We start from the raw sequence: 26,082 nt of genomic DNA, 5'->3' as shown, positions 1-26,082 counted from the left end.
ATTGACAAATAAATGAGGTTCAAGAGGTTTACAGTAAGAAACTAAATTCCTAAATTCAAAGTGGAGGTTAGAATTTTTCTGTAAAAATATATCGGTAAATCAAGGATTTACAATTGAAACCGCAGAAAATTTCTGTTTTCAACTATACTTTGACTATTGATAAAGAAAACTTCTTTCTAAATATCTAGTGAATTTTTACAAATACAAGAGTGTTAACATGTACAACAATAAATATAATACGTTTTTTGGCACATTTATATAAACCATTGGATGATTTGTAATCAATATTTTGCAATATTTAACTTCAGATCATTATCAAGATAGACTTGTAATATTTATCTAAATAATGTCACTAGAGATGATGCTTCTAATACAAGATTACTACGGTGATGAAAAAAATATATAAGAAAAATGTTGTGCGATTGGTCACTTAACAATTATTCAATAATAACAATTGTTAGTTAATGAATCAAAATATAACAAATATTAATTTAATTGAAAGATCAATAAATAAAGTTAAGATAGAAATATTTTAAACAACGAATCTATGACTAGTAGATACAATATTTTTCACCCTAACGTATTTACAATTCTAATAAATTGAAATTTGGAAGTATAACCCAAACTTGAATTGACATTAATTTATCATAGAATAAATCTTAAACTTGTACTCTTTTTCTAAGATTAATAAATAATATTTATTCTATAATTATTCAATATGCATCACGAATAGAGTATGCATTGAGAGTAGAGATTTATAAGTTTCAGTCGCCATGACATAAGTACGTCAAGATAATCGAAAAAGAGGTTATAACAAAATACAATAACATCAACATCCAACCACATCTAATTCTAATTTTTAGGTCCTTTTTATCTAGACATTCAGGCCTCCTCCTTAATTGGATTATTTAGAATATTATTATTTAAAATTTATGAAATTTTATCCCATTATTTTTAAATTTTCATATGCATGGAGAAATTTATCATTATCTGAGCTTTAGATTCAGACAATAACCTCCAACTTGATAATTTTATTTTGTTATTGGTGCATTCTTTCCATCAATTAAAGTTAGATGTGCCCAAGTCTTCAAGAGAAAGTTTGTAAAAAGTAAAATCTACAGGGATCCCAAAAATCAAATCAACAGCTTCTTCATATCCCAGATAGAAGAATGATGATGCGTACTCTCTTGTCCACCCTTATCTACATAATATAAATTGAATCAACAATACATTAATTAACGGAAGCATTAAAATCCTAAACTATTAAAGCTGAAATACATTGTACAAATGATAATTACTGATGATTGTAACAATTTACGCTTTATACAAAAATCGATGATTGTTTGACATGAATATTAGGTTTGAGCTGAGCCGTAAGTGCCTGCAGGTGGTCTGTACAGTTTTGGAAACGTTAATAGCTGGACGCTGTTGAAAGCGTATTTCCTCACTCCTATATTCTTGTAAGTATTTTCTCTCCTGCATCCTTCACTATAAACAAAAAATATTCATAATTGATGATAATATCAATATTATTAACATTATTATGACCTCATGCATGGTCAAGCACTACAGTATCAATACTATAGTCTGGCCATATCTCATGTCAATAAACAATACATTTTACGAGGGTCATTTTTTTCAACATCCGATTGGCCATAAGTATAAGACAAATATATATGAAAGAATAATTTTTACACTAAAAGTTACTTACACTTGTAATTATTCTTTAACATAATTGTCGTGAAGGTTGAGGCATTTGTATTAAATTTTTTTTAAATAAGTGCAATATTTCTAAAGTTTTTAATTTATTGTGATTCATTCTGTGATTCATTTAGAGTATAAAATCAACCTTCGAAATTCAAAATTTGAAATCATCATTCCTGGACCGAAAATCAAGTAACGAAGCATTGTGTGATTACATAACATTATCTTTTGGACAACATTAACATTTTATCAAAATTTTTGGAGAGAAATAGTACAGGCTCAGCCTAGTTTTTCCTCCAATGTCATAATTGTATTATGATTATAGTATTTTATACAATAAATGAATAAATAAATAAAATAAGTAAAATAAATAAAATGAATAAATAAATAAATAAATTTGTCATACCAGTGGACCAGCCTACCAAAACTCTTTTCATAAAATGCTGCCGCCAGATGAGTTTAAATGGGCTATGACGTTGTTTTGGAGCTCCTCGTTAGTTGTAAGCTATGCCCTGTCATGTCTTGTATAAGTCATGTCTTGAGTCTGGTGGGAAGGTATAAGTTACCTAGTAGTGAACAAGTCCAGTTTGTATGGTGGTAATCGTAGTTATCCCATCTGATTTGATGTAGAAGCCGTTTGGATGTACCAGCACTGTACAGCCGTTGTCATGGATCAAGTCAATTCAGGAAGTCATTTTAACTATGGTCTCTAATTTTCCGACACAAAATCACCACTCATAATGTTTCCTGTGTAAATTTGATGTAGAAGCCGTTTGGATGTACCAGCACTGTACAGCCGTTGTCATGGATCAAGTCAGATCAGGAAGTCATTTTAACTATGGTCTCTAATTTTCCGACACAAAATCACCACTCATAATGTTTCCTGTGTAAATTTGAATCATTCTTCGTTGAATTTAGGCTGAACTATTGCATTTTGCTTGCAGCAACTAGCACTTGACGGTAGGCTCAAGTGAGGAGACCATGTTTCTGGGCCTAAAACTAAAAAAAAATTGACCATCTCGCCGCACCAATTACAGGGCGTTGGTGTAGATGATAAGCTGTTCAGCTCTGTGAAAATCGCACCTCTTCCGTCTTCTGTGTCTCAAGATGTGTGATCGGAGGTTGAAAAAAATGACCCTTGTCATACCAATTGACGATAGGAATAATATCAGATTAAGTAATACAAATTCTATAAATCCACTGTTGTATAAAAATGTAATAGTTTAATATAAATAGCATTTCACTTGAATGAATCTATGCCATGTACAGCTGGATTCCCACATTGCAGTTGCATTGAACATGTTCGGTACAGTGAAGTTATATAACTTCCATGAGTTGCATTGGGATTATTCATATTTGCTTGGCCGGGCTGAGTGGGAATAGTTTCATTAGAACTCATTTGAATACTATTTTCACTAAACCAAACACTTAAATTGATACTGATATGTGCGAATCCAGCTTAAAGCGCTTTCTCTTCAACAATTCATGTGTAAAACAACATTACTTAAACCATAAATTAATACCTATATCCATTTAGTCCAGTGATTATGAATGAACTAATTTAAAACAAGGAGAAGCTATTACAAGATTCTTTTTGTAAAATGACTCGAAGTATTAATTTAGGATAGAAAAAACTGATCGTTAGTCCTAGTACTAGTAACAGTTATATTCAACAAAAAAAAACTTACACCTTAACTTCTAGTCCAGGCAATGAATGCTCAAAAAAGGGTATACAGGGAAATGTTTGGAAGACAATTTTTGACCCCGCAGTTCTGTTTAGGGTAGTAAGGAGGTAAACATATCAAAAGTCCCCAACCCTACCCACTGTGCTAAGGGGGTGGGGGTGGTTTAAAAGTACCATTTTTTGTTTTCGCATAAAACTCGAGAACTATGTATCTTACGGACATAAATGCCATATACAAAATTAAAGCTTACATAATTTCCTAAAATATTCATCCCACAACGTTTTCTATATCTTCTCTAGTTTTCGAGATATCTGCTCTTGAAGGTGTGACATTTTTGAAAAAAAAACACGTTTGCCTCCAATATTTTTCAATTTTCGCTCTTTCAACTTTTTAAAAATTGATGGGAAAAATTCATGCTGATTATGAGCTTATAGAGCATCAAATTCTCTTCAATTTGATGTATAATTTCACACTTTTACGAATTACCCTGCACCTGTTGCAGCAGCTTTAGTGTTGAGTGTGAAATCACCAGTTTTACAAGAATAGACCAATTGACAAAGGAATTTGGAGCGAATGTTTTAGACACAATTTTTGACTTTGCAGCTTTGTTGAGACTAGTAAGGAGGAGAGCATACCAAAAGTCCCCATTTCTAACTCATGTGCTAAGGGGATAAGGGTGGTTTTAAGTAAAAAACCTTTAAACTACCCCCACCCCCTTAGCACAGGGGGTAGGGTTGGGGACTTTTGATATGTTTACCTCCTTACTACCCTAAACAGAACTGCGGGGTCAAAAATTGTCCTCCAAACTTTTCTCTCTATAACCTTTCTTTGATTGGACTATTCATGATTATTCAATTACTCCAGTTTCAAATTATCATGACTAATATAAGAGATTCCTAAATATCTGAGAGGTGTTGAGAAATTTTGTCATAGTTTCAAAAAATTATTCAAATAAATTAACAACCAATAAAGAAGTAACAATGAGGATGAATTGATACGTTTGTATATCTTGAATACATACCTTCTCATACAATCTAGTGCCCTTTGGAACTCATGTTCAGCCAAATCATATTCTTGCCTCAGCACATTGCACTGTTCCAGAGTGACTGACATGCCCGTCCTATCTTTGGCACTTTTGCAGCTTGTGAACCTCAATCCTGAAAATGAAATCGTCTCGTTGAATAAATGTAGAATTCTGCAGATGTTGTGATTGAATTCCGATTAATTTTTTCCTTGATCAAACAGGATTTGTAGACAATAAATAATGGATTAATATAATACAACTTGATTAATGATGATTAAATAGAAAGATTTTCAACTTGGAATTGTAGACAATAAAACATGGGAACACCATAATGAAACTCGATTAATGGTAGTTAAATAAAAAGATTTCAAACTTGGATTTGTAGACAATAGAACATTGGAATATCATGATGAACCTTGATTAATGATAGTTAGGTAGATGGATATTAAACTTTTGCCTTGATTCTCACCTTTCATCCTACGGCATATTCTGGCTGCGATATGAAGTATTTCCACATTTTTACTGGTCGGATTGTTGACCATTGTTTTCATATTCTCAATCAGTTCCGACAACGTAGGAGAAAGAGCAAACGAGCCGATGGCACCTGAAACAAAAATTATATAAACATTGATAAATAATAATTTGAAAATTGAACTATTCTCCATGTAGTTCTGCACCAGAAGCAATAATTTTAATAACTAAACAATTCAAATAAATAAAGATATTTAATTCGGAATGCACTTACTCATGAACATCATCATCACAACAGTGTTCATTATGTACACTAGATGAATAGCCAACAATTTTTAAAATTACAGAATCTATCTATTCAAGTTGTAAAATTCGATAACTAGATTCAATGAATTTTATTGGAATATAAAATAGCTGATTACGGGTTAATTTGTATGTTGTTCATTAGACTAGTAGAGAAACCAAATTAGTACCTAATTTAATACCTTTTTGCTGGATACTCTATATGGAACATCTAGCTACGAATATGTTATAAGGTGAACATTACATCATCACAATAAATTCTATAACAGGTGACATTTTGAAATGGTTCACAAAACTATACTATAAAGTGAACATTATGCAAAGACTTGAGCATTAAGGTTCGAACCCACTAGAACGTATCAGACACGGACCGTGTCAGACCATGCCAGGCACGTAAAATAACAACTATGCCCACTACACCGGATCAACAGCGGTCTATGCCAGTACATTACGCGTATGGTACGCGTATGATACGGGTATGATACGCGTATGATACGCGTATGATGCCCGGTCAGAAGTTGTTGGGAACGCGTCAGTTAGCAAGAGAATGTAGCGGTGAACAGATGTACGTATTTTGCGGTGTTGTGAAATAGTGTTCTAGTCAGTGTTCACATAATTATTTTTAAATATGGCTATTAGGCGATTATCATTAACAGAATTGGCAATGGTTGCAATTATTTTGGACGAGGAAGAGGAAAATAGAGGAACTCAGAGGCGCTATTGGATTCACGAATCTCTAAGAAAACGGAAAACTGAGGGGGAGTATTGGACATTATATAGGCACCTAATGGATGATGAAGAAAAGTTTTTTTCGTATTTCCGTATGACGTCATTCCAGTTTAATGAATTGTTGAGAAAAATTGAAAAACATATAACTAAGAGAAACACTCAATTGAGAGACAGTCTGTCACCTAAAGAAAAGCTAGCTGTTTGTCTAAGGTAAGTTAAACACAAATAATATTTCATAATTTCTTATTAAAATTAAAAACACAATGTAAAAAACTTAAAGCACCCTTTATTGAAACTTTTAAAATAACTACCGGTTTCGGCAATTGTCATCTTCAGGTTCAAATTAAAAATGAGTGAATAAATAATCAACAAAAGTATAGACTAATTTATGTAGACCTAAAGTTTTTACATTTAAGTTTTTTACATTGTGTTTTTAATAACTTTTAATAAGTAGCCCATATAAGTGAAATAATTTCATGATTTGTTTATTGAGATATATGTATACAGTTAGGAAAGTAATTTACTGATAAATATTCCAATTCTCCTGAGACTGTGTAGCGCTCAATTCTCCATGTGTAGTGCTTGGTGTAGTAGTACCGGAAGATGCATCTACTGGCGATGGGGTGTAGGAATAATCATAGGTAGCTGGTGAATGCAGTTGTAATTCCATTTCAGAAACGAGAGAAAAAACCTTGTTCTTTACCAGCGCTTGTTGGTATTTAGAAAACTTTTTCACTGTGTCAGAAATATTTAAAAAAAAACGATCTAGTTCGTCAGGCTCTTTCTGAGGTACAAGTGAGTTTTGGCTGTCTAATAATTTTGCCATCAATACGGCTGATGCTGACTGTGGTGTACGATTTTTAAATCTTCTTTTAACTGGCTTACTATTTTGCACAGAACTTTCAACAGTCTGGGCATCAGTAGCAACATCGTCAGACGCAGTTTCAATAATTGCATTTGTTTCTGTTTCGGATGTGTGGTCGACCACAGTGTGGTCATCATGGTCTCCGTTATCCTCATCACTTGTTATATCAACAGAATCCAAAGTTTTCTTTTCTGCAAAAAATGGAGCAACAAAAGACATCTCATCTTCGTACTTCCATTTTTTTATTTTTGTTGCTGCCTGTCCCGTTTTTACTTTTCTCTTATTCAAGGCTCTCCTATATGAGTCCCTTAGATTTTGCCATCTTTGTTTACAGGCCGGACCTGTAACATAAAATAATTTCATTTTGTTAATAATTCATAATTTCCAATTATTTTTATTTTTTATTTATTTATTATTTCATTTTTATTTATTTTATTTCATATTCTATTTTTATTTATTTTATTCCAAATATAAGCTTTTTTTTTATTTGCAGGTACTTGGCAACTGGTGACTCATTTAGAACAATTGCTTTCAGCTATAGAATGGGGGTCAGTTCTGTGAGACGTTCAGTTTTTGAAGTTTCTAACGCTATAATAAACAACATGTTGAGTGAAATGATTCCAACACCCACTACAGAGCAATGGGAAAAAAACATTGAAGAGTTTTGGTCCAAGTGGAACTTTCCTAATTGCCTAGGTTCAATTGATGGAAAGCATATTGTAATTGTAGCACCTCCAAACAGTGGTTCCCTATATTTTAATTACAAAAAATCATTCTCCATTGTACTTATGGCTTTAGTTGATGCTAATTATAATTTTATAGCTGTAAACGTCGGTGCTTTCGGAAAAGACAGTGATGGTGGTATTTTATCTAAATCGAAACTGGGGCAAGCTATATTAAATAATAAGTTAAATATTCCTGCTAGCAAAAACTTTCCAGGAACGAATGTAAGTGCACCTTGCGTTATATTAGGTGACGAAGCCTTTCCTTTGAAAAATTATCTATTAAGACCTTATCCATCACAACAGACCATAGCTGATGTCAAGAAACGTCACTTTAACTATCGCCTTTGCCGAGCAAGGCGTGTAGTTGAAAATGCTTTTGGGATTTTAAGTCAAAAATTTCGCATTTATAATAGACGCATGCACTTGAGACCAGAATATGCTGAAAAAATTGTTTTAACCACTTGCATTTTGTATAACTACATAAGACGCGGAGTAATTGAAACGGAAACTGCGACTAGTATGCAGTTTCTTCCTATGCAGAATCTACGACATCAAGGAGGCAATGCAGTTGCTTCCGCTTTTGAAGTACGCAGTCAATTCGCGAATTTCTTCCAAACTGTTGAAGGTCAAATCGACTGGGCTTAACATAACATAACAAACTTCAACAAAACATAACAAAAAAATAAGATAAAATGTACTTATTAAATCAAACATAAAAAGTATGACTTTGTCAAAGATTTAACGATAATTTGTACTGTAATTGGTTATTGAAAAATCAACTTTGTAGTATAATAGGCATAATTATATGATTTTTTTTAGATGCAAACAATTTATGTTTATGTCTCTCGTATGTGGTTTTGTGTTAATATTTATTGTCTCGTTTTGTAAAACAAGACAATACTGTAAAAATTGTATTGTTTTCTACAACACTGTGGAATCTGACTTCTAAAAATATGACTTTGTGAAAAATTTAATATATTTGTTTGCAAAATGCTGTTATTATTATTAATGGATGTGAAAATGTCAAAAGGAATAGCTTTACAAATGAAAATAAAGTAATAAAGTTACTACTTACCAGGTTGTTTCATCTGATCTTCTATATCCTTCCATGCTACATCTTTCTTGGTGACATCCATGTACTTCGGATGTTGTAGATTATAGAGGAATTCGTATTTACGAACACATTCTATCAACAGTTCGTCATTCATTTTCATGCAAAACGAATGAACGCACACAAATGACAAAGGCACACAAAGAGCAACTACTACAACTAGCAAGTAGCAACTAACTACGTAATTTACCACAATGGTGTCAAACTGGTTAAACTGGTTAAACTGGTTACCAACGCGGTGCATGCGCGGTTACAACGGGGTTTGCAGGCGTCACGTGCCATGCAAGGAGCGTTCCGTCACAGACAAAATATACTGGCCGACAAATGTTGACCTGGACGTGCATGGCACGCTCCGTGCTTGGCCGGTGACGGAACGGTCTAATGGGTGCATTACATATCAAATGATGCAAAGAATATTTTTTTGCATGTGTCGGTACGGGCACGGTCATGGTATGATACGTTCTAGTGGGTTCGGACCTTTATAACACGGTTTCTGATGCTGGCAGCAGGTTTCAGTTTGTCAAGTTTTCACTAAATCAAGTATTCAGTCTCAGTTCGTCAAGTTTTCAATTCATAAAATTTTCAGTACGTTAATATTTTAGTTTTTCTTGTTTTTAGTAAGTCGAGTTTTCAGTCCGTCCAATATTTCAGAATTTCAAGTTTTCATTTTTTAAAGCTTTAATCCGTTCAATCCATCAAGTTTTCAGTACATCAATTTTTTACTTCGTCAAGTTATCAATTTGTCGTGTTTTCAGTATTTCAAGTTTTTATACAATCAAGTTTTCAGTTTACTGTTCACTTTCTCTGAGTAGCTATTCACCTATTGTTATTCCAATCTTTTCAGCAAAGAGGCTAGTGGTTGATTTCTAACCTTACAAGTCATCAATGTGATACTTTGCTTGAGTGATCGCAGATAGAATAGTGTATACAACAGTTTTATAAATGGTCTTTAAAGCACTCTTGAGATCTTCAAGATACACTCGATCACTTGTGTCTCAACTCTACATCTAACTCGTGCGTTGAAGGCCCTTATTAGAATACAATATCGGAGGACTGAGCTTCGCTCTGGAGTACAAAAGCATGGAAAACTTACATGTTATTACGAAATAGGAAATTATAATATAATTATAGTTTATACAGAAAGGTTTTATCTAGTCACAGTGGATTTAGATTAATTGCCAGTGGAATGCATAAAACTCTCTCATAAAGGCCCGGTTGGACAAAAGCCTGTTAAATTTCAATTCTGATTAATTTCACGTGAACCAAATCAGAGAAGACCATTTTAAAAAGACAGCTTCTCTGATTGGTTCTTCTGGAATTGATCATGATTAAAATTAATTTTTTTCATGATTAAAGATTGAAATTTAACTGGCTTTTGTACAACCGGCACTAAAGTCTGTGGGAAATTACTTTTAACACGGTTCTTTCTCGAAGACGGAGTGCTTTGTAACGCGACGCGTCAACACTCCCCTCAAGTTATTGCTGGCAATGTTCCAAGTCGTTTACTGGTCAGCAGGTATATTGATTTGTGTATGTTATGGAGATGTGTTCATCATAAGAACGTGGAGCAAAATGACACGCCGCATTCAATTGTGCGCATGATGTCCGTCTGTGCCTTTGCTAGAAACTGTGGAAGGAGAAATGGGTTTCTCCTCTTCATGTTAAAATTGATATCTCACAGTCTTTAAGTACCTGATTGAATGATTGCAATCGTTCAACAGCTGAGTCATAATTCTGTCTCAGTCCCATAAACGTGCACTCCCTCACTCACTTCCATTATCGACAGACGACGAAATTATAAGCTGTTTTTCCAAGGATGAATAATTATTATCCGTTTAATGTCATTCAGCGAGTTTTCCCAGGGATGAGACCTAGTGCAATCGAATTTTTCTATTATAAACCTACTATGTTCCTAATTTTGTGAGAATCGTTAGAGCCGTTTTCGAGATCCGGTGACATTCAAACATACAAACATATTATATATAAACAGAAATTGATCGTTTAATAGTATAGAAGTTGTATAAACTACTATTACAAAATAGGGCATTTGATGCAGTTACCTCGTTTTTCGCTGATGTTGAGCTTCTTGAAGCGGTGGTAGTACTGGTTGAGTCGATCGAAGTTGTCGACGTTGCTGCGTTCCTGCGGCCGTGTGGCGCCCAGGCTCTCGGCCACGGTCGCCATCTCGTTGATGCCCACGTTCAAGAAGACGGGCGTCACGTGGAAAGACGCCGACGCCGACGCAGACGCGAGTGGAAGCAGCGAGTGGACAGCTTCGGGCACAGGGAGGAGCACTGTCAGCGCCGCCCGCGAGCCTGTCACTTTCGGCACTATCTGCTGGCTGCTCCTGACAAACACAATCACAAACACAAATCAAATAAGGATCAAACACAAACAAGTGTCTTGCCCCTGACAAACACAAATCAACCAAAACGCCATCTCTCATCATCTTCTTGTGTAGAGACATCTTTAAGAATAACAAAATTCTCACCGTTCCCTAAATTTACATTACTCAATACTCATGTTAGCATTCAGAAACCGCAATATACTGAACAAAAGGAATGAAACAGCAAGAGAAACAAGAGTACATAACTTATTATTTATTACCCAATGCATAGGACATTTGAAAAAGGAGCACTATATAGAGCAGTTAAATTCTTCAACAAACTTCCAAACGAAACTAAAGTTTTGAATTCCAAATTTCAATTCAAGGAGAATAATTATCTTAAAGTATTTGCCAAATAAATCATATTATTTGATTCGCGAGTTCTTAGATGAATTAGTTTTATTATTATTTTTTACCGCTTTCCTCCTAGGGCGATTCCTCCATGTAGGAAGTGAGGAAGTTCCTACACATTGATACAGAATAATAATAATGTCTTCATAGTGTATCTGAAGGTTATAAGAGCATGCAAATACCTATCGAAATATTACAGAAAATACGGAATTGAAAGATACGGTAAGTATCAGTAAGGTTCTGCAACATAAGAAGGCTTGTAGGAAGTCTAATCTATTCCTACAATTCGACACTAGTGCTGCGCTACATGCTAGGTGGACGCGGAAGGAACTACTCGTATATATGAATGATTGAATAAGGTCCTTCGTGAGTAGCTCCTCAACCACATGGAGTATCGAAACGAAATAATAGATATTTGGTCCAATCGATTGACTTTCCGACAATGTTTCTGCTTTCTGCAAGACCTAATGAAGTCTCTATACGGACAATATTTCAATGCAAATAGTTTGGAGGCTGAGTTGTCGTATATTTATTTACTCCTCTTCTTCCTTCATTCACTGCATTTTTAAATTGAATGACTATTTAGTGGACAATGATTTAACAGGGACATTCATTGAAAAAGCAGACTAATTCATCTAGTGCTCACTATCCCAGCTACAAAGTGCTTCTGCCGAACGCACCTTTTCGGCTCTTAAACGCATCAAAACAAACACTAGGAATTCAACCACCCAAAATCGACTCAATGGACTAGCTTCCCTGTGTATTGAAAAACAGTATTTCAAGAAATCGATGACAGAAGCAAAATCCTACGACTGTCATCAACATTTTTGCTTCAAAGAAGGATCGACGAATCGAATTAAATTACAAGTAGACCATGATGTGAGTAACTAAGACGTCTCCACTATAATTTATTATAGTTGATTATTTTATAATTTTTGCATGACTTTGTTTTATCATTTTGAGTTGTGAACTTGCATGTTGTGTTTAGGTGTGTTTATATGCGTGCATCCATAGGCCTACAACATTTGAATTTGTCTATGGCAGAAAAAGTCAATGTGATCATTTCCATTGCGACTAAACTGAGGAGGGGGGTTGTAGCCCTATAAGTAGCCCTACTTATACTTTTGACTCCTACAAGTTCAAAAATCCACGAAGCGCCACAGTTTCCTCCCTCGGAACAAAATATCTAGACACAAGGTACTAAGTTAAATCAAAATTGATTGGATTCAAAAACTTGTAGCATTATAATACAGTAGCCTCTCTCTTAACCGGACACCTTTTAACCGGACATCGGTTTAACCGGACTACACTCCACGGAAGTGACATCTCTTTAACCGGAAAATAATTATCAGCACATCGGTTCAACCGGACTGGATTGGCAGGAAATGGAAACTGCTGTTATAATGGCTGTTTGGTTTTAAATATTTCAAATGTAAAAAGGCTTAGCAACTAACTATTTTCTTGTGTTTTGTGTTCACAGATATCATAATAAAGCGTCTAGTTTTATTATTTTTACGTAAAAGTCATTATTGGCTTATAAACTACAAAATATGCGTACCAATTTAACGACTTTTAGGGAACGTCGGTTTAACCGGAAAAAACGTTATCCGGACTGGCCTCAGTCCCGATGAGTCCGGATAAGAGAGAGGCTACTGTAGTTACTAAACTTATTTAGTGTCTTATTATGTATTTTATGAATTTGTGATTTATATAATTGAATATATGTTGAAATGTATATGCTGACAATGCAGAAATTCTTAACATGTTGTAATTAATATTGTAAACGAATGAAAATAAAAATAAAATAATTTGAATTTGAACACAAACAAGTATCTTCTTTTTTAATTTGTTGATATTACTAAAGAGCTAAATAGCTCGCTATCAACTAATTTCAGGATACAACTTTAAACAGCCTTCATCCCTTTAGCACAACGGGTATTGTTGAGGACTTTTGATATGGTTACCTCCTTATTATAGTCCGTACAAAATTACTTCTTTCTTGGAGGAATATGCGACGCAGAGAAATGGAGGGAGATCAGCCAATTACAGTGAATAATAGAGTCATAGGCAGAAGCGCAGTTGCCAATTTGTCAGTCGTTTGACTGCTATCAGACAGGAAACGTCGCATGTATAGCATGAGCACATGAACAGTCACTAGAAGTTGGAGAACGCTGGCCGCTTCAAAGCGGCAACATCGCGCCTCTGTTTCCCTCCCGCTTTATGCTTTCTCTGCTGCGCATGTCCATCCCAAGTAAGAAGTAATTTTGTCAGAGTATAGTACAGAGCTGCAAAGTAAAAAATTGTCTCCCTAACATCTCTCTAAATATCATTGTTGACTGCTTTTTTATGCGTAAGTGAAGAATATCTGCTGCAGCAGACGTAGGAAAATTAATAAAATGATAAAATTAAACATCATATTGGAGATAATTTATTGCTCTATAAGCTGTCACCCTGGTCATATGGGACATATATATAATAATATATTTATCTCATATTGATCAGGATTTTAGAGTTATAAATTAAAATTCATTGAGCAGTCATCTGTCATTGACAGAAAGATTGTTTATTTGTTTGTTACGTGATATTGACTGTAGCTTTTCTCTATTTTAACAACAAACGTGCACTCGTGCTATAGATAAAAAATATTATTATGTACTCGAGGTGGCTGTCATGTTTGGCATTGACATAGTTTATGTATACCCCAAAATTGTATTTTTGGGAGAGAGCTCGTTTGATAGGACTGACAGTAAGTCCGGCTGATCTGGTGAAGAGTATAGACTTATTTTGTTTTATAGTACAGTTTTATAGTTCACAGTATGGGCAGTCTAAAAAGAATTGTATTATTAAAGAGACAGGTTCTGAACCCGATTCAATAGTTCAGTTAATTTGATTTTTAAAATATTAGTATTATAATCAGCACGGATTTTTTTCATCGAGCGTTCAAGTGTAACAAGGCCAAAAAGAGCAAATAATTCGAAGTGTGTGTATGTCACACTAATCTTTCAAGAGCAAATATCACGAAAACTAGAAAAGATGTGACAAGAATATGATTTCTTTCTTTGATCATAGCTTGAAACCAAAAGCTTAGGAATGAAAATTTGGAAGTAAACTAACATGTAACTCAATTTAATTTCTATCTAAATTTACAACTTTAGAATTCACTTGTGATCTATCAATATCAATAGGTTTGTCTTGTGTCGTAATAACATCATGAAAGGAAATAAGAGCTGCTGATGTAATATTATGTTTTTTTTCGATTTAGTTTTTAGCTGATTTTGAAACATGAAAATATCAGGCCCAGTAGCACAAAAGCATGTTCAATTTCAATCAGGATTAAATTTCATGAGAATTAATCAGAGCAGGGTTTTTTTTAATAGAAGGCTTCTCTGATTGATTCTCGTGGTATTTAGTCCGGATTATGAATTAACAGACAGTGCAACTGTCTCTCGCAAGGCCTTGGCTGAGTACAAACATAGAGCAACAGAGGAACCAATACAACAGAAGCTGAAGAAATTATTCGCATTTCTATCACCTCACAATTAACATTAATATTTAACACAATTACATTCAAGTACCATATGTTTGGAGAGATCGATTTTAAATTTCTTTTGCTATCATCCGGTCACTTTCTGAACCGATTCATCCAGATGTTCCATGAATACTGCAATGTTTTAAAATAAGGTCGCCAAATTTGGTAACTCAACTACAGCTATTATAATGTTTTTTATTTGCTCACACTTTCTTACGTTTTCAACAGACTATGGAAAACTTTTTTCTGATCAGCTGCAACTTGAGGGACCAATAATCCTTTCTCCTGGTAGTTCAACGAATTATCCCAGAGTTGAGACCTGTTCCAAAATAATGTTTTTTGTTTCAAGCACAATATATTCCTGATTCAATCAAAATCGTTAGAGCCGTTTTCGATATCCGTCCAAAATAGATCCACAAACACACATATTCAAACAAATTGCTTTCTTGGTATACTTAATTATTGACTTCAATGATTATGATTTCATTCAATGAGAGCTTATTTCACATAATAATAACAGCTGGCATCAAAAGCAGAAATGTCAAACATGATTGAAATTGAAACAGTAGCGATCATCAACATTATTTTCTTCATCTGATCTAAAGAAACCAGATTATGGTAAGATTCACATCAATGTGTCAGCATTGTTTGAAAGGGGAGCATTGATGCTATTAATGAGGAATAATGACAGTCAACGAACTGTTATACATATTCTCCAATATTTTTATCGAAAGCTACCTTATATTTTCTTTGGTGAAACAATCAATGTTTGGGAATAATTGATTCATGGGAAAAGAGTCTTACTTTTATGCAAGATATTTTCACATTGGGAAAAGCAACAACAGCTATTTGGCCGTTTTAATAAATAGCCCCTTTCTTTCGCCCAAGTTAAATTTTGGACGAGTTTCCTCATTCTTCACAAACAGATTCCACAACGGACACTTCTGAAGTTTTTAAAATACCCCTTTAAGCAGTTTTCGCGATCTGTCGGATATACAAACAAAATTAGTTGATATTAGTTGATTATTGATTGATAAAAGCAACTCCCGTCATAAAAGTTTGTTTTATGAAAAATAAAAATTATCTATACTCCCAGGAATAGCTCTGATTGAAGCAGCAGTGCCCAATCAATTTGTTCTCGATAAATGCATTCAAATTAATTCTTCAACTTGGTGCCAACCTAATGAAATAATCTCAACTTAATGCCAACCTGACAAAATTATTAATTGGTCGCCAGTTATCAACTGTTTCGAATAGGTACTCTCTCTAGATTATAGTTCTACAGTAACATATGATATGGACATTTCAATTATAATTATGAGATTGGGAGAAGAAGAATATACATGCTAAAAGACGAACTTTACAGCCTTAAAAACCACCCTTAGAGTTGAAATATCAACAAAAGATTTCTTAGTGAGCACCTAGGACGTATGAGGAAGCTATATTCCAAGTTTCTAAGTTTTGTTGCAATCCATCCAGTAGTTTTCCAGAAATCGTGATCAGTGAGTCAGTGAGATAAGAATTTTATAAGTATAGAAGATTGATCAGGATTTTAGAGTTATAAATTAAAATATTCATTGAGCAGTCATCTGTCATTGACAGAAAGATTGTTTATTTGTTTTTTACGTGATATTGACTGTAGCTTTTCTATATTTTAACAACAAACGTGCGCTCGTGCGATAGATAAAAAATATTATTATGTACTCGAGGTGGCTGTCATGTTTGGCATTGGCATAGCTTATGTATACCCCAAAATTGTATTTTTGGGGGAGAGCTCGTTTGATAGGACTGACAGTAAGTCCGGCTGATCTGGTGAAGAGTATAGACTTATTTTGTTTTATAGTTCACAGTATGGGCAGTCTAAAAAGAATTGTATTATTAAAGGAGACAGGTTCTGAACCCGATTCAATAGTTCAGTTAATTTGATTTTTAAAATATTAGTATTATAATCAGCACGGATTTTTTTCATCGAGCGTTCAAGTGTAATAAGGCCAAAAAGAGCAAATAATTCGAAGTGTGTGTATGTCACACTAATCTTTCAAGAGCGAATATCACGAAAACTTGAAAAGTTGTGACAAAAATATGCCAGCCAGAATACTGGACAAAACATGTAGAAAATTTAATAATAAAAACAAATTTCATGTACAGAATTGAAGCTTATTCTTTCAATATACCAACTCAAAATTAACAAGTCAGCAAAACAAATTGAATTTCCATAGATCAAAGTACGGTATTATACAAAAATTAATACAATAAACTACAATATCATGGTGATTACATTATTATTAAAAGACTCACCTTATATCAGCCGGGCAACGAACAGGAGTAAAAGTAACTGTTCGAAGATCTTCGACGGCAATAGACATGTCTCCCCACATATCGATCTCATCGCCAAAGTAACTCAGCAGACATTCGAACGAGATCAACGGTCCGATTGAGCTCAGAATCAGCAAGAAGGTGGGATCCGGTTTTTGGCACCATAGTTTGGCCATGAGGGCGGTCACAAGCGACGTCAACTGGAAATTAAACGATCTTGGTCATTATAAAATTAATATAATAAGTAAAATTGGAAAGAAAATTTAAGAGCATTGCACTAGACCAGCGGTTCCCAACCAAGAATATTTGGTAGGTCATGGCGTGACTCATGGTCATTGAAGAAAATCATCCATTTTGATTTCAAAAAAGAGTAATTTTATTACAAGTGGGTTTTATCACAATAATATTATCCTGTAAATGTTAATGTTGTCAGCTGTGATAAGTTCTAAGTAGTGTGTTTGTCTTTTCGGTCTCAAAATTTCATAAAGTTTGGAACTTTACAATTATTTTTAATTAATTTAATTCAATTTAGAACTTTTTAAATTTAAAAATGATCTGTGTGTGATGAATTATGTGTTTTGAATTGTAAATTGAAGAATTTTGAAGTTATACATAGCCTAACTATATTTGGACTGTTGTGTAAATTAGAATTGGAACCGTTTTGGGCGATTTAGCCTGTGGTACTTTTCTGTAAGTTGTGTAATTCAGAATGATTGAATAAATAAATAAATAAATTTATATGAATTCCCAAGATCATAAATAATCATTCTAGGAACTTACAGTACATATGAAATGTAATTAATGCTACAGAAAGGAATAAGCAGGTAAATTGTAACTTAGAAATCAAATGGTCACTTAGAAAAACCAAACATATATCACAGGTGAATTTATAAAAAACATTTATTTGAATTCCCAGAGTTGTAGTAGTCAGTTTTGAACAACCAAAAAATTATGTAGGTTGATGTAATTTTTTGAACTCCAAATTATCAAGTTCTAATTGAATTAATTAGTAACCCAAAAAATTATGTAGGTTGATGTAATTTTTTGAACTCCAAATTTTTTAAGTCAATTGAAAATTGTGAATTTTATAATAGTTTCTTACTATTGAATGAAAAAGACTGAGAAATTGTCAAAAACCACTGATTTATTGATAGCCTAATTAGAAAGACCGGTTTCGGTTAATACACCATTGTCAATCTCTGATAAACTAAAACTAAAATTTAGTTGTATTTAATACAAGAGCAGCAGAATTGATACTAGTAGGCGAGTACTGCTATTTGTCAAGGGTATGAACGCCTGCCATTGGCCCGGCTAGACAGTCTCCTCCCACTCAACGGTGTGACAAAATGGCGGCTTAAGCAACAGAATCGCCAAGATAACAACATTTACTTTCAGTACAAAACTGGGTCAAACTGGTAGAAGTTTCAAAAGTAGAATTAAAGAACACATCAGAGATTGGAATAAACAAAATGGGGAATCTAACTTTGCAGAACTTTTGATAACAAATAATCACAAGTTCACAGTTAAGGAGAATGTTGAGTTTCTGCATGTTAATAACAAAGGCAGATCTTTGAATATTCTAGAGACTTTAGAAATAACAAGAGTAATTAAGGAAAATTCCCAGTATAGTTTGAATGACCAGATTCATTTCAACCAATACAACACTACGAATTTAGTTTTATCATAAAATTGTAAGCATACATTAGTCAATAGTTTTTCCATTTACATATTTGTTTTATTATCTTTCACACTTGTTTTCTTGGTTCTTATTTTTGTACTGAAAGTAAATTTTGTTATCTTGGCGATTCTGTTGCTTAAGCCGCCATTTTGTCACACCGTTGAGTGGGAGGAGACTGTCTAGCGGGGCCAATGGCAGGCGTTCATTCCCTTGACCAATATCAGTACTCGCCTACTAGTATAAATTCTGCTGCTCTTGTATTTAGTTTTAGTTTATCAGAGATTGACAATGGTGTAATAACCGAAACCGGTCTTTCTAATTATCAATAAATCAGTGGTTTTTTGACAATTTCTCAGTCTTTTTCATTCAATATGAATAATTACCACAATATCAACTTCTCAACTACACAAAAAGTTTCTTCTATACCAGTCTTTCACTGAAGAGGATATCTGACTTCATTCCCTTCTCAATAAAGGTTATGCTGGTCAAGACTGATTTTCCCAATCTTCAACCATTGTGACTCTTGACATGACAGTTCAACTTTTACAGAGGATACAGCTTGCACAGAATTACAATTACTGTGCACCTAAGACTGAAAATCATGAAGCTGAAAAGTCTAAAACTGAGAAGACTGTGCATCATGTGACTGAAAACAGACTTAAACTCATGAAGCTGCGTGAAAGTAGATCACATCATGCATGTGCACAGAACCTGCACAAAATTTTAAAAACTGAACCCCCTTAAATATGTGGCAGTGGAGTATCGCTATTTGGGTGATTTTGATCGAGGTGGAACAAAGCATGGATCCCGTCTACTGGCTGTCCCAACTCACACGACTGTAAATAATTAATAAATCATTCCTTGTGACCACATTCCTTATGACACAAGAAACCAAAACAGTCTGAGAGTTCATAGGTATCAACATAGCTCCTCTCAGAAACTCTATCCTTATATAGCTGTTAAACTCTATAATTATCTGCCTGTTTTTATTAAGAATTTGAGCAAGACATCTTTTAAAATGAAAGTGAAGAAAATTTTGATAAACGAAACACCATATAAAGTAACTGACTATTTCTATATAAATTGGAAAAATTATACTTTATTTTGAAGTGAAAGGTGTAAATTTAAAGTATTGTGCACACTGTAGCCTCAGTGTCCGGTTTCCCATTAGGGAACTTTGGACTTTATAAGGCGAGGTGGAACTACCCTTGGGTCTCCCCACCATTCAAAGCCATACGCCAATATAATAATAATAATAATATAATAATAATAATAAAATAATAATAATAATAATATAATAATAATATAATAATAATATAATAATAATAATAATATAATAATAATAATAATAATAATATCAATTTCAATTTCAATTTCAATTTATTTCATTTAAAGTTACATAGTATCATATACATACAGTGTTTTGTTGCTCCTCTAGCTTAGAGCTAATTGAGGAGTATTCAAATTTCATACTACATCATAATAGTTATACATTCCATAATAACACTGCAAATGAAAATTTTTGTAAAGTGTTCAATAAACTAAATTGAAAGTCTATCTGGGATTATATTAAAGTTCTAATTTCTACCACTTGAATCACAACATTAGTCACTCTATATTCTACTAAATCGGTGATCAACCTTGCAGACATTATTGTCTCTTGCATTTAGGTGGCTGTGAACAGCTGACTAGCTGAACCAACATGCACATCAACAATAATTTTACAACACACACAGTCATAGAATACAAAACATAACCTATCCTCCAAAAAAACATTTATTAGCCTATACTACAACTGTAATATACACTCTCTTAATCATTTTCACTGCTTCTAAAGCACTTTTTTGTTTACAATATTAAAATCATTCTTATTTATTTATTCATCCATAGTTTTTTTCTTTTCCATTTCCCATTGTACAGTGCAGTTTGTTATTGTCTACTATGTGCAAACTAACCTATCTACTAACTAACCTATTAGAATATTATCAATAATCTTCAACATATATTTCTATTCAAACAATTCCTATAAAATAATTCTTAAGTTTAGTTTTTATTTCATTTCTTTGTAAATTTTTCAATTCTGGTGGCAAATCGTTCAACAGGTAAGGGATTCTGTATTTTAATAGGTTCTTACCATAATTATTATTATAACGCTGTGCTCTAAATAGCCTATTTCTCAAACCATAACTTATTTCGTTTATTTCCCTTAATTCATCTTCAAAATAATGTCTGGACAAATCAGTGTATTTTGCGAGAGATTCTGGTGTCATAATACCCAATATTCCAAGCTCGACTCCATTAAATAATGTATTTGCTACTCTTCTAACTACATCATACAACGGCTGTCTCAAATACACTGGTGCTAAACTATGAATTGTAATACCATAGAATATTATACTTTGAATCATAGAGAAATAGATAATTCTTTTAATATTTATTGGAAAACAGTGGCTAATTCTAGAGCATTTGTATAAAGCAGCTTTCATAATTCGCAGCATCCTATTATTGTGTGAATTGAATTTCATGTCTGCATCAAAAACAACTCCTAGATGCTTAATATTCTCACTGTATTCCAAATGCTGACACCCGCATGTGTTTCTCAAATTATTATATCTTAGACATTCTGCTTTATGGCAAATTAGTTTATAATTGTACAAACCTACGTTAATTCTAGGATTTCTAAATATAATTACCTTTGTTTTCTGTGAATTTATCTTGATACCGTTGTTGAAAAATATTTATTAGCCAAATTGAGATCCTCTTGCATGTATCTTATGCCCATTATTAGATCAGTGTGTGTCATATATAGCAGGTTGTCATCCGCATACTGCAGCACCTTACTTTTGAAACTGAGACTAGCTAGATCGTTTACATACAGATTAAATAGAACAGGAGACAAAATGCTGCCCTGAATAAGTCCACAGGATTGATTATAATCGGTACTAATATATTCACCTATACTAACATGTATTTTTCTATTTTCAAAATAGTTTTCAAACAAGTTGAATAGCTTTCCACGAATACCTATTCTATTGATTTTTTGTAACATAATTTCATAATTAACCAAATCATATGCTTTTGTCAAATCTGTTGCAACAGTTATGACAAATTTATTGTCATTTAAAGCTTCAAATATATTTTCTGTTAGTTTTTCTAATAAATCTATTGTTGATTTTTTGGAATAAACCCATATTGAGCATTATTTATTATGTTCTGATTGATCAGGTATTGATTCAATTGCATACAGATGAAATGTTCTAGAATTTTCATAATTACTGAGATTGATCCTATTGGCCTATAAGAACCTACATTTTTCTTTGCTCCATTCTTGAAAATTGGTCTGAGATGTGTTATTTTTAGACGCTGAGGTATTTTTCCTGTTTCAATTATCCTATTAATCAAATGCATCAGGATCAGCTTTAGATAGAAAATGTTATTTATGATATCTTTTGGCCTAATTTTGTCAGGTCCTGCAGATGATCTATTGTTTAGTTTGTTAATGATACTATAAAGTTGATGTTCTTTCATTTTTTTAAAATTCATACTCATCCTATCCCCTATTGTATAGTTACCTTCTTTTAAATATGGTATTATATCAAAGTGTTGCCCGTTCATTTCTGTTGTAATTTCTTCTATTTTTTCTTTAAAGCTGTTTTTAAATTTCTCTGTTAGGTTCATAATTTGATGATCTTCATTGATATTGAAATTTAACTTAATTGATTCCTTTAGAGACGGCCTATTCTTCTTATTTATAAAATGATTGATGATTTCCCAAATTTTCTTAGTATTGTTGGAGTTATCATTGAAAGCCCTATAATAATATTTCCTTTTCTCATTACGAATCATGTCTGTTAACTTATTTCGTATGTTTCTAAACTGATTTCTCAAATCCACATTATGTTTATCTCTTTTAACCATTTGCCATAAATAGTTCTTTCTCTCTATCATCAGCTTAATTCTATCATTGAACCAGGAATTATGTAGTTGCTTAGTTTTTTGTTTAACCTTTATGACACTTTTAGCATATATATTTTCGAACCTCTGAACTATATCATTATAAATATCTGATGGTTCTCTTAAGTCTAGAATCGGCCACCAATTTTCAGTTTGAATCAATTCATTTACTCTCCCCGTTAAAATGACACTTTTATATTCATTTTCCATAGTCTGGTGTGTACCATCTGTACATGTTTCTAACAATTTAATCCCTGTCCAGTAATGGTCTGCAATTTTGCTTTCAATCAAAAATGAAATATAAGAGTTGTTAGGATCTAACTTTACATTAACATGATCTAGGCATGATGATACAACTGTGTTACCATATGTTTCCTCTCTAGTTGGCTTTTGTATAGTATTGTATAAACCATAAGAGTAGAGTACACTTATATAATTATTTGAACCATACATATCTGACAGGTAACATATATTTATATCTCCTACCATGATAATGTTTTTTTTTTTGACTCATTCTTTCTGATGTTAAAAGCCTCTCTAATTCTTCATTAAATAAATTCACATTTTGATTAGGTGGTCTATAAATAGCTATGATTATTATTGTCGTATTTCTATCACAAAACTTAAAAGATATTAATTCAGCAGAAACAAAATCTATTTCATTTTTCTCAACTTTAATACCTGCTTTGTAAAAAATTCCCAATCCACCTCCCCCTCTCCCATCGGACCTACATTTAAATAGACTTGTAAAACCCTGAATTCCATACAAATTTGTTTCTTCACTATTAATATTAATTTCGCTAAGCACAAGAATATCTATTTTAATAATAATAATAATAATAATAATATAATAATAATAATAATATAATAATAATAATAATAATAATAATAATAATAATAATATAATAATAATAATAGTATCAAAATTAATGTATATACTGTAGGCTATTATTTCTTTATCTGTTCACATGATATTTTATTAACTTGATTTTATGATGGAAGTCAAATCTAGACGTTTTATATTGTGACTTTGAAATTTCGTACATGACGTTGACCATGAATTGTTGAAAATGTCCTTGTCAATAAAGCTATTTCTATTTCTTGTGGCTTAAGGAATTCTCTGCCTCCTGAGCTGAGGCTTATTGAGGGATATTGTCGGTTCAGCGCGGCTGTCTTGAGGTGGATCAGAGGTGGTGGACTCGGCTGGAACGCTCCCTGACCCGGAACATGTGTGTGCATATTGTGTTTATGTTTCAATTAAATTCAATTTATAATTGCATCCTAAACATCTGAAGATCATACAGAGGATGAGTAAAAAAAGAGCAGCCTTGGGAAGGTTTTCGTTGGGAACCTTGGGAATGTATTCAATTTATTTGTTTGATGCGATGTTCATGATTATATTAATTTAGCTTGTGAATTAGTATTGTATTGAAGGGTTAAGTGTAGGGGCCGGCTGCGCCCTAACTTTGCCCTCCCAGGATTAAATAAAGGCAGCAATTCAATTCGACTTATTACTACTGATATGTGGGGATCCAGCTTTGTACCTTAGATACTGTACCTAATAGGATACTAATAAGAATGTGTAAAGTGCAGACTGACCGCTTGCGAGAAGCAGACATGACGTCGGTAGCGCACGTTGCACGTTCGTTGCGCGGCTCGCCGATCCTCCTGCACGCGGAACACACTGTGCGTGAGGCGTGCCGTCTTCAGTAGGCCGTCCATGGCTTGACGCAGTTTGCGCATGCTCGGCCGCAGCTCCACCGTCCAATCAGTCATCGTCGCGAAGTCCAGGCCTTCAGTGAACTTGTTGCGCACCACTGTGGCACAGTCCACCTGCAACAACATTCATTGACCGTTTTAGGACAGAGCCAATATAAAGTGAACTTGAACTTGTTGAGCAGCACTCTGGCACAGTCCAACTGCAACAACATTCATTGACCGTTTTAGGACAGAGCCAATATAAAGTGAACTTGAACTTGTTGAGCAGCACTCTGGCACAGTCCAACTGCAACAACATTCATTGACCGTTTTAGGACAGACCTAATATAAAGTGAAAACTGTCTTCCAAACTTTTCCTCTGTAGCCCTTCGGTGACTGGACAATTTATATATTATAAGATAACATTTTTGTTTCTTTTAATCAATAAATATATCTAATATATCAGTACTGAGAATTTTGTATTCAAAATGGTATCAATTTCTAATAAATTTCAAAATGTTCTTCTAGTGATTAAGACCCATATGCACCATCTACGTTTAAACGAAGATTGACCAGCTGTTTTAGTAGTATAATACGATTTGTAAAGGCACAGAGACCTAAGATGGTTCGGACATGTCTACAGGATGAATGAAAACAGAATGCCAAAAATTGTGCTCCAAGAGAAACTTTACGAGAAGGAGAAGGAGCAGACCGATAATACGATGGGAAGATGAGATCAGCGATGATTTAATACGGATTGAGAAGATTGATAGAAGATGAAGATGCTTGGAGGAATGTTGTGGAGAAGGCCAAAGCCCACACCGGGCTGTAGAGCTAAAACAAAAATATCTCCAATATCTTCTATAAACCTATAAACATAAACCTGATGCGAATCATCTGCTATTTTCCACACTTGTGGAACATGTGTTTAGCAACTTGTATTCAACTTGTATTAGTTTATTAGTTGTTAGCCATATTTCAGTTCAAAATGTGTCATCATTTCATTAAAGTCAACTTATTCATATAGTCCAATGTATTTTGTATTATAGGAAATGTGCAACAACATTCCTATAGACCTATAAGTGATTAAAATAGAAGGTGTAAAAGACAGTGGATTACCGCTTTGTTGATAGCATCGTCACTGTTGGTACGCATGGCTCTGGGCTGCGTGACAATGGTGCTTCCGTTGGCAGCCGTGGTGTTGGATGGTTGACTAGTCACCACGTCTTGATGCGACGAGAGATCGCTGCGGAAACTCCTCGACCTTCCGATGCTTCGTTGAGTCCTGCACATCACATCACAAGTGTTTAACAAAAGTCATTCAGAGATAACTTCCTAGTTTACTGATGGTTGTTAACTTTTACTGTCCCAAAAGACAAAGAATAATACTTTTAATAGCCTCTAGCCTAAATCAGAAGTAGAATAAAAAACAGTACATGAATTATAGTACATGAATATTCTAGTACATGAATTATCATAGTTGGGAAACCCCATCAATCCTCCACCCTTTTTTCTTTTGCACCACTATCTTTTTATTTTGTTTTAATGTGTAT

At 33.6% G+C, this 26,082-nt stretch overlaps 3 protein-coding genes across 7 annotated transcripts in view; 1 reads left to right on the top strand and 2 right to left on the bottom strand.

Annotated features, from left to right (window-relative positions):
• Positions 1 to 179: 179 nt before the first annotated feature.
• The window catches only part of LOC111064347 (inositol polyphosphate-4-phosphatase type I A), a 47,805-nt gene continuing 21,902 nt past the window's right edge, over positions 180 to 26,082 (bottom strand). For 3 of the 4 annotated variants that reach the window (XM_039431207.1, XM_039431206.1, XM_039431210.1), the window contains 7 exons: positions 25,649 to 25,814; positions 24,431 to 24,664; positions 17,182 to 17,399; positions 10,678 to 10,964; positions 4,883 to 5,017; positions 4,411 to 4,546; positions 180 to 1,488 (listed from right to left, as the gene is read on the bottom strand). In XM_039431207.1, coding sequence (XP_039287141.1) covers positions 1,356 to 1,488; positions 4,411 to 4,546; positions 4,883 to 5,017; positions 10,678 to 10,964; positions 17,182 to 17,399; positions 24,431 to 24,664; positions 25,649 to 25,814 — 1,309 coding nt within the window. In that variant the 3' untranslated portion in view covers positions 180 to 1,355. The remainder of the gene's footprint in view (positions 1,489 to 4,410; positions 4,547 to 4,882; positions 5,018 to 10,677; positions 10,965 to 17,181; positions 17,400 to 24,430; positions 24,665 to 25,648; positions 25,815 to 26,082) is intronic. The other variant, XM_039431211.1, reaches the window with a different exon arrangement.
• On the top strand, positions 5,780 to 8,623 carry LOC111047333 (protein ALP1-like). The gene is made up of 2 exons (XM_022333065.2): positions 5,780 to 6,126; positions 7,275 to 8,623. The coding sequence occupies exons 1-2, from the start codon at positions 5,816 to 5,818 to the stop codon at positions 8,149 to 8,151; spliced, it is 1,188 nt and encodes a 395-aa protein (XP_022188757.2). The 5' UTR covers positions 5,780 to 5,815; the 3' UTR covers positions 8,152 to 8,623.
• LOC111047334 lies at positions 6,120 to 9,036 on the bottom strand. Of its 2 annotated transcripts, XM_039431217.1 has the most exons (3): positions 8,582 to 9,036; positions 6,657 to 7,122; positions 6,120 to 6,254 (listed from the first exon to the last, which is right to left on the bottom strand). In XM_039431217.1, exons 1-3 carry the CDS (start codon positions 8,859 to 8,861, stop codon positions 6,224 to 6,226), a joined length of 777 nt encoding a protein of 258 aa, XP_039287151.1. In that variant the 5' UTR covers positions 8,862 to 9,036; the 3' UTR covers positions 6,120 to 6,223. The 2 variants fall into 2 exon arrangements, with proteins under 2 accessions (XP_039287151.1, XP_039287150.1); XM_039431216.1 differs by lacking the exon at positions 6,120 to 6,254 and having other exon boundaries at positions 6,333 to 7,122.

Source organism: Nilaparvata lugens, chromosome 6, assembly GCF_014356525.2.
Source record: "Nilaparvata lugens isolate BPH chromosome 6, ASM1435652v1, whole genome shotgun sequence".
NCBI classification, from domain to species: domain Eukaryota; kingdom Metazoa; phylum Arthropoda; class Insecta; order Hemiptera; family Delphacidae; genus Nilaparvata; species Nilaparvata lugens.
The sequence above is the reverse complement of the archived record's forward strand: the minus strand, read 5'-3'. Positions and strand labels throughout refer to the sequence as shown.

What these genes read in the sequence shown, in the direction of transcription:
- LOC111047334 (XM_039431216.1), bottom strand. Translation starts at nt 8,861, where the DNA reads ATGCACCGCGTTGGTAACCAGTTTAACCAGTTTAACCAGTTTGACACC. An exon ending in AGATCAGATGAAACAACCTG is followed by an intron (nt 7,123 to 8,581) that starts GTAAGTAGTAAC and finishes TTTATGTTACAG; the next exon opens with GTCCGGCCTGTAAACAAAGA.
- LOC111047333 (XM_022333065.2), top strand. Translation starts at nt 5,816, where the DNA reads ATGGCTATTAGGCGATTATCATTAACAGAATTGGCAATGGTTGCAATT. An exon ending in AAGCTAGCTGTTTGTCTAAG is followed by an intron (nt 6,127 to 7,274) that starts GTAAGTTAAACA and finishes TTTTATTTGCAG; the next exon opens with GTACTTGGCAACTGGTGACT.